The 14,115-nt window shown below is 40.8% G+C and overlaps 1 protein-coding gene across 1 annotated transcript in view; it reads left to right on the top strand.

Annotated features, from left to right (window-relative positions):
* rnf17 (ring finger protein 17) overlaps positions 1–14,115 on the top strand; it is a 202,071-nt gene that overhangs the window by 96,664 nt on the left and 91,292 nt on the right. Inside the window, exons 15-16 of the mRNA XM_072576645.1 lie at positions 5,585–5,768; positions 8,983–9,151. Coding sequence (XP_072432746.1) covers positions 5,585–5,768; positions 8,983–9,151 — 353 coding nt within the window. The remainder of the gene's footprint in view (positions 1–5,584; positions 5,769–8,982; positions 9,152–14,115) is intronic.

Here is a 14,115-nt window from a genome sequence, read left to right as displayed (position 1 = left end):
AAGATGACTGCTCCTTTCCTATTTCTGACTTCAGCCCATACTACCTCCAAAGGTAGATCCCCCTCGACTGCCTTTCTGCAGGCATTATGCCATTTCTAATTAGCAACGCCACACCCCCTCCTTTTTTACCACCCTCCCTAATCTTACTGAAACTTACGTAACTAGGAACCTCCAACAACCATTCCTGTCCCTCTTCTATCCACGTTTTTGTGATGGCCACAACATCGTAGTCCCAAGTACCAATCCACGCCTTAAGTTCACCCACCTTATTTCTGATACTCCTCGCATTGAAGTATACACACTTGAACCCACTTCTGTGTCTGCAAGTATTCCCTGTCAGTGCTACCTTCTTCACAGCCTCCGTACATTCTTGGACATCCTGAAAAATAGCTAACCTACTTGCTGGACTACAAGTCCGGATCTCATCCCCCTGCCAAATTAGTTTAAACCCCCCCCACCCCGAAGAGTGCTAGCAAACCTACCTCCCAGGATATTGGTGCCCTTCTGGTTCAGGTGCAACCCGTCCTGCTTGTACAGGTCCCACTTTCCCCAGAATGCAGTCCAATTGTCCAAATACCTGAAGCCCTCCCTCCTACACCATCCTTGCAGCCACGTGTTTAACTGCACACTCTCCCTATTCTTTGCCTCACTGTCACGTGGCACCGGCAACAACCCAGAGATGACGACTCTATCCGTCCTAGCTTTTAGCTTCCAGCCTAACTTCCTGAGCTCCTGGATGACCTCCCTACCCCTCTTCCTACCTATGTTGGTGCCAATGTGCACCACGACTTCTGGCTGCACACCATCCCCCTTAAAGATTCTGAAGACACGGTCCGAGACGTCTCGGACCCTGGCACTCGGGAGGCAACAAGCCAACCAAGAGTCTCTCCCATGTCCACAGAACCACCTGTCTGTTCCTCTAACTATAGAGTCTCCTATAACTAGCGCTCTCCTCCTCTCCCCCTTTCCCTTCTGAACCTCAGAGCCGGACCTCATGCCAGAGACCCGGTCACTGCAGCTTACCCCTGCTAGGCTGTTCCCCCCAACAGTATCCAAAGTGGTGTACTTATTGTTGAGGGGAACGACCACAGCGGATTCCTGCACTGCCTGTTCCTCCCCTTCCCACCTCTAACTGTTACCCAGCTACCTCTGTTCTCTGGCGTAACTATGTCCCTGTAGCTTCCATCTATCACCCTCTCAGCCTCTCGAATAATCCTCAGTTCATCTAACTCCAGCTCCAGTTCCCTAACGCGGTCTGTGAGGAGCTGGAGCTGGCTGCACATCCTGCAGATGAAGTCAGCAGGAGCATCGGTGGTCACCCCTACCTCAAACATCCTGCAGGAGGAACATTCCACTGCCTGCACTGCCATAATTCTACACTTAGTCTCCAAAACAAGAACACCAAGTAGCTTACCTTTTTTTAGGTTAGAGGAGGAGGGAGGGTGGGAGACACTACATGTGTAGTGTCTTGGATTCCTTCTCCACTCAAATAACAATTACTTACCTTCCTGACTGGCTTTGCGCTCCGACTTCACTTCCGCCCAGCTCCCGCTGCTCTCTGCTGCAAAATGTGTGACAGTCTAGCCAGTGTCACCCACAACCTGTGAATAGAACAATAAAAGGTTAATGTTACATCAAAAGAAGTTGCTTATAATCTTGCAAAAAATAGTAGTAAGTTACTGCATTGCTGATTTCTGAAAATTCCACTATATGTTGATCAAGCTGCTAATAAAATAGAGTGTAAACTATATTTGTGAATAAAAAAGAAAGTGTAGCAGATGTAAGTGTTGGTCACTTAGAATATGCAAGTATACAAATGAAAAGCAAGAATAGGCCATTCAGCCTGCGCTCTACCATTTTAATAAAACCATGGCTGATCTGATTATAATCTCTAATCCACATTCCTACCTATCCGTGACTGAGCTTCATCTCCTTGCTTGCCAAAAATCTATCTAGCTTTTCCTTAAAAATATTCAAAGATTCTGTTTCTACTACCTTTTTACAGAAGGATCTCCAAAATGCTCAACCCTTTTGGGGGTGTTGGGATGTGAGGGAGTTCTCCTTGTCTCTGCCTTAACTGGGTGACACCTTATTTTTAAATAGTGACCCTTTAGTTCTAGATTCTCACATAGAAGGAAATAACCTCTCCACTGTTGCCCTGTTATCCCTCCGGTCTTAAGTTTCAATCAAGGCATCTCTTACTCTCCTATTCTCCAAGAGGTGCAAACTGAGCCTTTACAACATCTCTTAAGAAAATCCATCCATTCCATTTGTTAGCCTGGTAAGCCTTCTGTGAACTGCTTCCAGTGTGTTTACATTCATTCTTAAATGGAGACTAATATAATGCAGTCCTCCAGATTTAGTCTCAACAGTGTCCTGTAAAACTGAACTATAATCTCCTGACTTTTTGTATTTAATTCTTACAGTAAATGATAACAATGTTGGCTTTCCTAATTGCATGTTGTACATATTAGCCTAACTTATGAATTGCAAAAAGGCTATCTATATTCCTCTACATCTTAGAGCTCTCCAATCTCTCTCTATTTACATTTTTAATAAATCCTCCTGTCAAAATGAAAATTGACTTTTTCGACATTGCACGCCATTTTCAGGATCTTCGCACACTCTTTTAAATTATCTATACCTTTTTGCAACTGCCTTAAGTCCTCTTCACATCTTTCTTTCCTACTTATCTATCTTATCAGCAAATAGAGATGGCGATATGGTTGCACTTTGGCCAAGTCAATTGTATAGATTGTAACCAGCTGAGGTCCCAATACTACTTTGTGGCACATCACTTGTTACATTCAGTCTGTCCTGATATGTGATAGCTCCATTCCAATATAATCGCACATTATAAGAAAATTACATAATAGCAAAGTCATTTAAACCAATGGGATTGGAATCATGTTATAGCCAATACAGGTAAGGAAAGTTCACGTTCTACAAATAATGGTATAAATTCTTCAATCACATTATAGCCAATTAAATGTATCTCCTTGTATCTCCTACTTAATATTGATGCAAAATATCTGATCAGTTCATCCACCACTTCTTTATTTGTCACGATTAATTCTCCAGATTTGCTTCCTTATAGGAACAACACTTTGTTGACTCTTTTAAAAGTATTTATAGAAACCCATGCAACAGTTTTTTAAAATTTCTGTCTAGCTTTCTAATGTATTCTAACACTTCCCTTCTTATTAATCCTTAGTTCATATTTGCTGCTGTTAAATTCTGTTCAACTTTGATTTACCACATGCCTTTCTTCAGTTCTGTGAATTTTTAAGTTTGATACTATCTTTAACATTTTCTAACTTCACAGATGGTGGTTATTGGGATTTCTTTTCTTGCTTGTTGGAATAGGTCCGTTCTGTGTATTCTGAAATTTCCATTGTATCTCTAAGTTAGTTTGCCAATTTACCTTGGCCAATTCTACTTTCATGTTCTCATAAGTTCCCATATTTAAGTTTAATACATAATTTTGGACTCTCTCCTTTCTACATTTAAACTAAATGTAATTGTCAATCATTTGTTGATTGAGGCTAATTAGGGGCACCTTCACTGTTAGATTATAATTTAACTGTATCTTGTTGGTCAGGTAGGAGCTAAGACAAGCAACATATAATGGGGTTGGCGTAGAGTGAATGCTGACTACGTTAAATAGTCTGTATTTCATAGTAGAATATACAAAAAACCTTTTTAAATCAGGGAGAACCAAGAGGCAAGTTAAGAGTATGGAATTTGAATCATTCTCTTCTTTCACTGATATTAATTATTAGAGAAGTTAGAGATGAAGGCTGATAGGTCATCTCAACCTGTTGTTTTGCATCCAATGGTTTTAAGAGTTAATTGCAAAGATACGTTGGTTACGATCTTACAAACTTTCCTGTCTTCTGGAATCATCAGAGGGCCTGAAACTCAAATAATGAAGCTCCAAGAGATTTAGGCTTCGTTTGTACATGAAAAAGTTAACATGCAGCTTACAGATATAGAATTAGGAAGCCAAAGGAAATGTTGGCCTTTACTGCAAAGGAGCTGGAGCATTGGAACAAGGAAGTCTGGCCATTGTTATACAGAATTTTGTTGAGCCCACACCTGGAAAACCAGGGACAAATTTGTTTAACGGAGTGGATGTGTGGAGGTTTGTTTGTTTGTGTTTATCTGCCTGCAGATACCTTTTATAAGGGACATAGGAAAAGGGGTCAGTCATTTAAGACAAATGAGGATATTCTTCACTCTGTGATGTAAATCACTGGAATTTCCCTGAGAATTGCGCATGTCCCTGATTTTAATGTGCTCAGGGTTGAGTGATGGATAGATTTTTGGACTTTAGTAGAATTGAGGGATGTGGTGATCTGGTGCGAAACTAAATCTGAAGTCTCAGATCAGCCATTATCTTTATTGAATGATGAACAGGCTTGGAAGGTTGAATAACTTTCTCATGTTGTAATTTAGTAATTCCATTGGAGCAGAGAGGTTTGAAAGAAAGATTTAATTAGAGGCTTTTAAAAGATGAGTTTTGATTAAAAATGGAAAATGCTCCCTGTTGGGAACCTGTTTGGAGCCTGAAATAACTGCACAGAGGCTGGTACCTGTCACCAAGTCACCCTTTATTTACTAGTGTACAGTGCACAGTACACAGACTGGAGCCAACCAGTTTGGAGTCAGTCCTTAACTGAGGGCAATTCTAATCTCTTGGTTATATTGATCAGGCAAGACTCTCCTGATTGGAGTTGTTAACCTGGGTTAGTCAGAACCTCATCAATGAGGTTACCTGGTGCCAATCACTACAGGGTCATCTTAAAATTGCTTTTGAATGAAGAGTGTTGAAGAAACTTGTTAATGTGGAGGATTATTGGGAGTCTGAAATGCTTTGGTACAGAGATCGTTGTGTGGTTCAAAATAAATTAGCTTTAAATCTTCGAAGCAGAAACAAGAGGTGAGTCGGTTGCTTTAGAAAAGCTGATGTGTGCTATGTACTAAATCACCTTTACTTTCAATTTTATTTCACTGTTTCTATAAACAAATGTATCGTCCATCTAGCTGTTCTTTCTGGTTCTTATGTGCATTTGTTTTTCTTTACTGCAACTTGAGCTAGCAAGTTGTAGGGGATAAATGGCCACCACCTCATGTTTCTATTTTTTGTTATGGTCATAATTCATTTTATTCCTCTCTTTTCATATCTATAGAGCCAGGAATTTGCCTAATCTCTATCTTCTAATCTAGAATGTGACTCTGGAGTACTGCTTTTCCTGTGTCTCCTAACTCCATTTCTGTTCGCATTCCCCAGCCACACTCTTTTTTTTAACCAACTCTCCATTCTTCCTCCACTTTTGATACTGTTCTTTAGCGTCTTTTCTTTCTCTTTCAATTTAAACAATGGCTGGATGCTGGTCAGTTAATGTTTGTTTGTTTTAAGGCGAGGGGTGCCATAGAGAAGATGAACAAGTTAATGATAATGGCCTTCCTCACCTGTCTTACGTTATTTCTAATCATTGCTTTTGAGTTGCTTAGTTTCTTTTTCTAAATCTGTATTTGTTGAATTTAATTGAAATTTATAATTTCCTTTTTTCAAATGCAGGTGAAAGAATTATTGTTAATAGCAGCATTTTTCGTGCATGGTGTCGAGGAATTATCACTGAACTAGTGCCACAAGGAAATATCGATAAAGCTAATAATACTACAAAGTATCAAATAACTGATCTTGCTGCACTCAGAGTGTTCATTTTGGACTTCGGCCATTCAGAAATATTTGTACTCCCAGGGTATTGTAAATTAATGGTTTTTGATAAGTTATCGAATTTTTCTGCCCACAAAGCTATTATTTGAAACTATTGACCCTTTTGATACTAGATACCTTCTTATACTTTACCTCGCTGCTATTTGGATGTGAGTCTGACAGCCTGATTGCTTTTAATTATTTTGTTGCGGTGCTACATGTGATCTTTGACAGCATCAAAGACACAATTGTCATCCCAGTCCTTTTATTAATTGCATACAGAAATTATGCAGTAAACACAATATATTATTGATAGTTGTGAAATCCAGTATTTTTCATGATGCTCTGACTGAAGTCACTTTATTTAGCACAAAACATGAATCAAACCTGGTGTTTTCGATTCCACATGGATTTGTACTACACTAATTGGGCTGTCAGAGTCTAGAAATGTACAGCCAAAGTTGTTCTGTTTCTTCCAAGGAAATATGAGAGGTATATCCTTGCTGTGACCAGTCAATATGAAGAAAAGTGTATGCCCAAGTATCGTTTTAATTTTGGTTATACTCTACTGGTCAGCAAAAGCCAACTTCAAATTATATTAACTTGTGACAGTCTTGGTAGCACATTCACCTCTGAATTATGGGGTCCAGTTTCACCCCACTGTACGTATTGATTTCAAAATACAACTGGTCTTTTCAGTTCTGAGAGCACATTGCACTGTTGGAGGTGCTGTCTTTTGGCTTAGGCATTAAACCAGGGCCCTATCTATCTGCTTGAATGGAAGTAAACAAACATACAAACATATATAAACTAGGGCTACAAGTAGGCCATTTGAACAATCTGGCAGCTCCACCATTTAATAAAACTGTGGCTGATCTGATTATGGCAATATCCACATTCCAATAACCCTTGACTTATTTTTCGAGACAACAATCTATCTGGTGCCACCTTCTAAGTATTCAATGACCATGCCGCCTTCACTTCAGGAAGAGAGTTCCAAAGAATCATGACACCCTGAGAAAAAAGTCCTTCTCACTTCCGTCTTATTTTTAAATTGTATCCTCGAGGACTTGTTTCTCAGTCAAGGGGAGATGCCCTTTCAGCATTCACTCTGTCAAGTCTACTGAAGATCACATCTCATCATCCTCAACGTCAATGAATTGAATTGAATTTATGGTCACATGTACTAAGGCACAGTGAAAAGCTTTGGCTTGTGAGCAATACAGGTAGATCACAGAGTTAAGTAGCATAGATACCTAAATAATAGGTAAACAGCAGCAAAAGCAAAAACACAGGTACAGGCTAATGTTGAGTTTGAGGGTCCATTCAGTATTCTGACAACAATAGGGTAGAAACTGTTTCGAAACCATCTGGTGTGTGTGTGTGTGTGTGTGTGTGTTCAGGCCTCTGTACCTTCTTCCCGATGGCAAAGGTTGTAGAGAAACATTGTCAGGGTGGGATGAATCTTTGCGAATGCTGGCGGTCTTTCCTTGGCAGCGGGCCTAGTAGATGAATTATATAGATGGGAGGTTAGCCTTTGTGATTGTCTGGGCCGAGTTCACCACTCTCTGTAACCATCTCTGATCTTGAATGGTATAGTTGCCGTACCAAGTAGTGACGCATGCAGACAGAATGCTCTTGATGGTGCACTTACAAAAGTTGGCAAGGGCATTTGCTGTCATACCAAATTTCCTCAGCTCCCTGAGGAAGAAGAGACTTTGTTGGGCCTTTGTAACCAATGCATCCATATGAGTCCAAAAGCTTGTAATGGGTGATCACTCACAGGAGCTTGACACTCTCCACTAGTTCCACCTCTGGTGTTAATGTGTAGGGGGGCATGAGTAACATCCTGCTGAAAGTCACTAATGAGTTCCTTGGTTTTGCCAGCATTGAGAGCTAGGTTGTTCTCAGCGCACCTTTTTTCCAAGTCTTCCACCTCCCATCTGTGGTCGTTTCGTTGCCATCTGAGGTTCAATGGACTATGGTGGTATCGTCATCAAATTTGTAAATGGCATTAGTCTGGTATTTGGCAATCTAGTCATGGGTATACCCATGAGTATAGTAGGGGGCTGAGTATACACCCCTGTATGAGGTCCAGTGTTGAGTGCTAATGAGGATGAGATATTGTCCCCAATCTTACTGATTGTGGCCTGTGGGTCAGGAAGCTGAGTATCCAGTTGCAGAAAGTGGGGCTTAGTCAGAGATCACTAAGTTTAGTAATCAGTCTCAAGGAGATGATAATGTTGAAGGCTGAACTATAGTCAATGAGTAGAATTCTTACGTTGCTGTTCTTGGTGTCAAGATGTTCTAGGGAGGAGTGAAGGGCAAGTGATATGGCATCTGATATGGATCTGTTGGTCTGATAGGCAAATTGTGGGTCAAGAGTAGTGGGGAGGCTGGAGTTGATTAATGTCATGACCAGGCAGAAGTGGGTAGTGCAGATGTTGGAGATGAGTCAAGATTGGACTGGTGCTGGAAAAGCACAGCAGGTCAGGCAGCATCCGAGGAACAGGAAAGTTGACATTTCAGGCAAAAACCCTTCAGGAAGGGCTTGCACCACTCCAATAATGCCATGGCCAGCCTTTCAAAGCACTTCATGACCACCAAGGTTAGGGCCAGTGGGCGGTAGTCATTGAGACATGCTACATGAGCTGCCTTAGGCACAGGGATGATGTTGGCCCTCTTGAAACAGGCAGGGACAGTGGCCTGCTGCAGGGAGATGTCCAAGAAGACCTCTGCCAGTTGATCTGCGTATTCTCTCAGTGCACGGCCTGGTTCTCCGTCTGATGCCATCGCTTTTCTTGGATTCACAGGATGGAAAACTGACATGATCTCTGATGCAGTGACTGTTGGGGTAGGTTCGTCAGGACTTGTTGGAATAGGTGTTACTCTCTGCCAAAATTCAACTCAAAGTGAGAAGGTGATCTGGGAGGGATGTGTCACCGTCTGCTATCTTGCACTGTCTCTTTTTAGAATCTGTGATGTCATTCAGTCCTTGCCAAAGTCGCCGAGTGTCTGTGGGTCTCTAGTTTGGATTGGTATTGGTTCTTGGCTGTCTTAATGGCTCCGTGAATGTCATACATGGATTCCTTATATTTGAGTGGGTCTCTTGATCTGACTCTTGATCCTTCCGGTGCCTCTTGCTTTCAGCTCCATAACCACTAGATTTAATATATTTTATATGCTAAAGTGCTTTGCAGAAATTTTTAACATGTAGTGTTTAACTAAATGTGGCATTTTCTTGACTTCATTATTCATAGAACTGATAACCCTTTGAAGAAGTTGGAGGATGGTGTGGATACATACACATGTGTCAGTGATTTGAACCAGTGTGTACGAAAACTGATCCCTCAAATGAAAGGAGCACTAAATTACATTCCTCCATTAGCAATTAAATGCTCACTGAAGGATATTGTTCCAGCAAATCCAGTAAGTGATTTCTATTGTCATCCAGGTTTTAATAAAATACAAGCAGGTTTTCTCAAGAACTTGGCATTATAAGATAAACACACTGTCTGCCTTTTTTTTGATAAATTGGAGTTCTTTTTTTTTCAAAATATGCAAGAGTAAAGGGGAGAGAGAGCAGGAGAGTGGAGATTATTATTAATGCTCATTTGACAGGTAGGTCCAGGCATGGGTGTACTATAACACTTGTAGAGATTCTGTAACTTAATGCACGTAGGGTGACACAGTGGCTCAGTGGTTAGCACTGCTGCCTCAAAGCGCCAGAGACCTGATTTTCAATTCCAACCTGGGGAGACTGTCTGTGTGGAGTTTGCGCACACTCCCTGTGTCTGCGTCGGTTTCCTCTGGGTGCTCGGTTTCTTCCCCCAATCTATAGATGTGAAGGTTAGGTGAATTGGCTGTGCTAAATCGCCCATAGTGTTCACAGATGTGTGGGTTAGGTGCATTAGTCAGGGGTAAATGTAGAGTAATGGGGAATGGTTTTGGGTGGGATACTCTTTGGAGGGTCAGTGTGGACTCGTTGGGCAGCAGGGCCTGTTTCCACACTGTAGGGATTTAAAGATTCTGAGAACATCTGGAAATATGAGACAATCAGTCACTGCTATCATTTATAAAGTGTATTTTTATCTACCGTTTATTTTTTTAAATACTGTAGCTGCGGCTCTGACCATTGCACTGTAGATTGCACAAGGAAATGTAGCAGGCATTGGCCATTTGGCTCCTTAAGCCTATTGAAGTATTTGGTAAGATCATGACTGATCTTATTGCAGCTTGAGTTCCATTTTCTTGTCTGGCCTCCATAACCCCTAACTCTCCAGTTGAGCTTGAATCTATCTGACCCAATCTTTCTTTCTGAAGTCCACTGCTGTGTGGGGATGTATTCCTTAGTCTAACAACCCTCTGAGAGAAAGTTTCTTTTTATTCAGTCTTAAATGGGAGCCCTTAATTTTTTAGTTTATTCTCCATTTTGTCTCTCATGCAAGGGAAAATATTGTGCCAGCATACACCCTTCGGATCCCTCAATCTTGCACCTTTCAACAAAGTCTCCTTAGTTGCCTAAATCATCAGACTACTTGGGGGTAATTTTCAAAACCACCGTCAGGTTTTTTTAATTTTAAAAAAAGCCTTCAAGATGAGGTATTTATTGACCTTTTTTGGAGTTGATGTTGCCTGGAGGTTCATTTTAAGGGCTGATTGCATAGTGTTATTAATAAGTACTAGTGTACAGCATTTAGTGGCTTGAATGAGTTCTCTTTTCTACAAATGACTGAGCATGAACGAATCATTGCTTGCGATTTTTGTATGCTACAGAAAGGTACATTGGCTTAATGCAGTTGCTGCCGCAGGTTTGAGGGCTCTTGAAATGCAATGGGCAGTGTTCTAGGAAAATTTGGCAGGAATTCAACACACGTTCTTGTGGTTTCACAAAGTATAAAACAAAATTCCTGTGCTACTCCATCTAAAATGAGTCACCACACAGGAGAGAATTGTGGACAACTTCCATCTTTGCTGTCAATATGGATGAAAATGTAGTAAAAGATGTGAAAAGACAAGCAATATTTAGTAGTTAAAGTGCTTCATGGTCTACAATAAATATACATGGTTCTTTTTAAGGCACAAATACCCAAAGGCAGAGGTAAATCAACTGCAGCTAACTAAAGTTTAAAAATTGCATTAGATCCAAGGAACTGGTTAATAAGAGTGCAAGAAAATGATAAGTTGAATGATTTTTGCGCAGTTTAGAACCAAGCTGCACTAATAACCTGAAAGAAAATGTGTGAGAATGCAAGCTAGCGAGAGTCAAATAGGTAAAAGCTTAGCTAGGACAAATATAGGCTCAGTATACATGGTGAAAAGAAAACTTTTACTCCAGAAAGGGGAAAAGGCTGATAAGGTGAACAATTATTTTGTCTGTCTACATGGAACTTAATATTAGTAAAGAGATATTGAGAAGTTAACTGGATTGAAAGTTGGTAACTTTTATTGTCCAGTAGATTTACATTCCAGAATGTTAAAGCGATTAGCTGTAAAGATGGTGGATGCATTGTTGGTTATCATTCAAATTCTGTTTATTCTGGAAAAATTCCTGCAGACTAGAAAGTAGCAAATGTAACCTCAGTATTTAAAAAGGGAGAGGTAATGATGAACTAAAGATTATCAGTAATAGGGCAAATCTTAGTATCAATGATAAAGAATCATTGAACTGGCCAGAGTCTGGTTAGGTTAGTGAAAGGAAAATCATGTTTGACAAACTTGTTTGGAGGTTTTATGGTTGTTATATCTAACCTAAATAGAGTGGTGTGCCTGGGTTTGGAATATTTGAATTTTACAGAAGGCTTCTGATCAGGTTCCCCACAAGTTTAGTGAACAAAGTTACTGCATAGAACATAGAATAATACAACGCAGAACAAGCCCTTTGTCCCTCGATGAATTTGTAGTTATGCCCTCTCCTACAAGCTGACGTTATCATCCGAGGAAAAAGTCTACCCTATCTAATCCTCTGATCATCTTGTATGTCTCTATCAAATCCCCTGTTAACCTCCTCCTTTCCAGTGAGAACAGACCCAAGTGTCTCAGCCTTTCCTCATAAGACCTTCTGTCCAGACCAGATAACATTCTGGTAAATCTTCTCTGCACCTTTTCCAATGTTTCCACATCCTTCCTGAAATATGGCGACCAGAACTGTACACAATATTCAAAGCGTTTTGTATAGTTGCAGCGTGATATTGCGGCTCCGGAACTCAATCCCTCTATGGATGAAATCTAACAATAACAGCACTATCAACCTGGGTGGCAACTTTCAGGGATCTATGTACATGGACTCCAAGATCCCTCTGCACATGCATACTACCAAGAATCTTTCCATTGACCCAGTACTCTGCCTTCCTGTTATTCTTCCCAAAGTGCATCACCTCACATTTAGCTGCATTGAACTCCATTTATCACCCCTCAGCCCAATTCTGCAGTTTATCCAAGTCCCCCTGCAACCTATAACATTCTGCCAAACTGTCCACTCCACCGACTTTAGTGTCATCTACAAATTTACTAATCCATCCACCTATACCTGCATCTAAGACATTTATAAAAATGACCAACAGCAGTGGTCCCAAAACAGATCCTTGTGGCATACCACTAGTAACCGGACTATAGGCTGAATATTTTCCATTAACCACCACTCTCTACCTTCAGAAAGCCAGTTCCTAATCCAAACTGCTAAATCACCCTCAATCCCATGCCTCTGCATTTTCTCCAACAGCCTGCCATGTGGAACCTTATCAAAGGCTTTATTGAAGTCCATGTATACCATGTCAACTGCCCAACCCTCATCTACATGCTTGGTCACCTTTTCATTGAGGTTTGTGAGACACGACCTGCCTTTGATGAAACCATGTTGACTATCTAAAATCAAATTGCTGCTTGCTAGATGATTATAAATCTTATCTTTTATCCTTCTAAAACCTTTCCTATACCAGAAGTAAGGCTCACTGGTCTATAATTACCTGGGTCATTTCTTCTGCCCTTCTTGAACAAGGGCACAGCATTTGCAATCCTCCAGTCCTCTGGTACTAAACCCGTAGACAATGACTTAAATATCAAAGGCTCTGCTATCTCCTCCCTAGTTTCCCAGAGAATCCTCTGATAAATTCCATCTGGCCCAGGGAACTGGTCTACTTTCACTCCTTCTAGAATTGATAACACCTGTTCATAACTAAACTCGTTCCTTTCTAATCTAATATATTGTACCTCATTCTTCTCCTCTACAATTTTCTCCTTTTTCCTGAGTGAAAACCAACGAGAAATGTTCGTTTAGCACCTCTCTGATCTCCACAGGGTCCACACTCAACTTCCCACTTCTGTCTTTGGCCCTATTCCTACCCATGTCAACTTTTTATTCCTCACATACCTATAGAAAGCTGTAGGGTTCTCCTTTATTTGCTAAAGACTGCTCGTGTTCTCCCTTTGCTCTTCTTAACTCTTTCTTTTAAATCCTTCCTAGCTGATCTGTAACTCTCTATTGCTTCATCTGAACCATCTTGCCTCATCAACACATAAGCCGCCTCCTTCTGCTTAATAAGAGATGCAATTTCTGTAGTAAACCACGGTTCCCTTACCTTATCACTTCCTCCCTGCCTGACAGGGACATACCTATCAAGGACACACAATATCTGTTCCTTAAACTCTGCTCCACATTTCCATTATCTGCATCCCCTGCATTTTGCTACTCCATTCTGTGCATCCTAATTCTTGCCTATTTGCATTATAATTACCCTTGCCCCATCGATAACTCTTGATCTGTGGCATGTACCTATCCCTTTCCATCACTAAACTAAATGTAACTGAATTATGGTCACTCTCTCCAAAGTGCTCACCTACAACTAAATTAAAAACCCTTGGTTCATTGCCAAGCACCAGATCCAGTGTGGCGTCCCCTCTTGTTGGCCCTTTGACATACTGTGTCAGGAAACCCTCCTGTACACACTGGACAAAAACTGATCCATCCGACGTCCTAGAGTTCTAGCAATTCTAGTCGATGTTGGGGAAGTTAAAGTCCCCATAATGACCACCCTGTTCCTTTCACTCCTACCCAGAATAATTTTTCCAATCCTCTCTTTCACGTCCCTGGAACTCTGCAGAGGCCTATTTTAAAAAAAAACTCCAAGAAGTGTGAGCTCTCCTGTTTCTTAGCTCAGTAAACAAGTCCTCATCAAAAGTTCTTTCAGCTACTGTTATGCTATCCTTGACTAACTAACAAGGCCTCACCTCCCTCTCTTTTACCACCTTGCTTATGGGTTTGGAATTAATATCATAATATGAATTTGTTGATACAGTTACGAGTGAGTTTTAGAACTCCATTCAGAACTATTTTGATATCTATTTAGCAACAAGCAGTGATGGCAGACAGCCTGTTGAATTTGACATGGATACTC

The sequence above is a fragment of the Chiloscyllium punctatum genome, chromosome 9, assembly GCF_047496795.1.
Source record: "Chiloscyllium punctatum isolate Juve2018m chromosome 9, sChiPun1.3, whole genome shotgun sequence".
In the NCBI taxonomy this organism is placed as follows: Eukaryota; Metazoa; Chordata; class Chondrichthyes; order Orectolobiformes; family Hemiscylliidae; genus Chiloscyllium; species Chiloscyllium punctatum.
The sequence above is the reverse complement of the archived record's forward strand: the minus strand, read 5'-3'. Positions and strand labels throughout refer to the sequence as shown.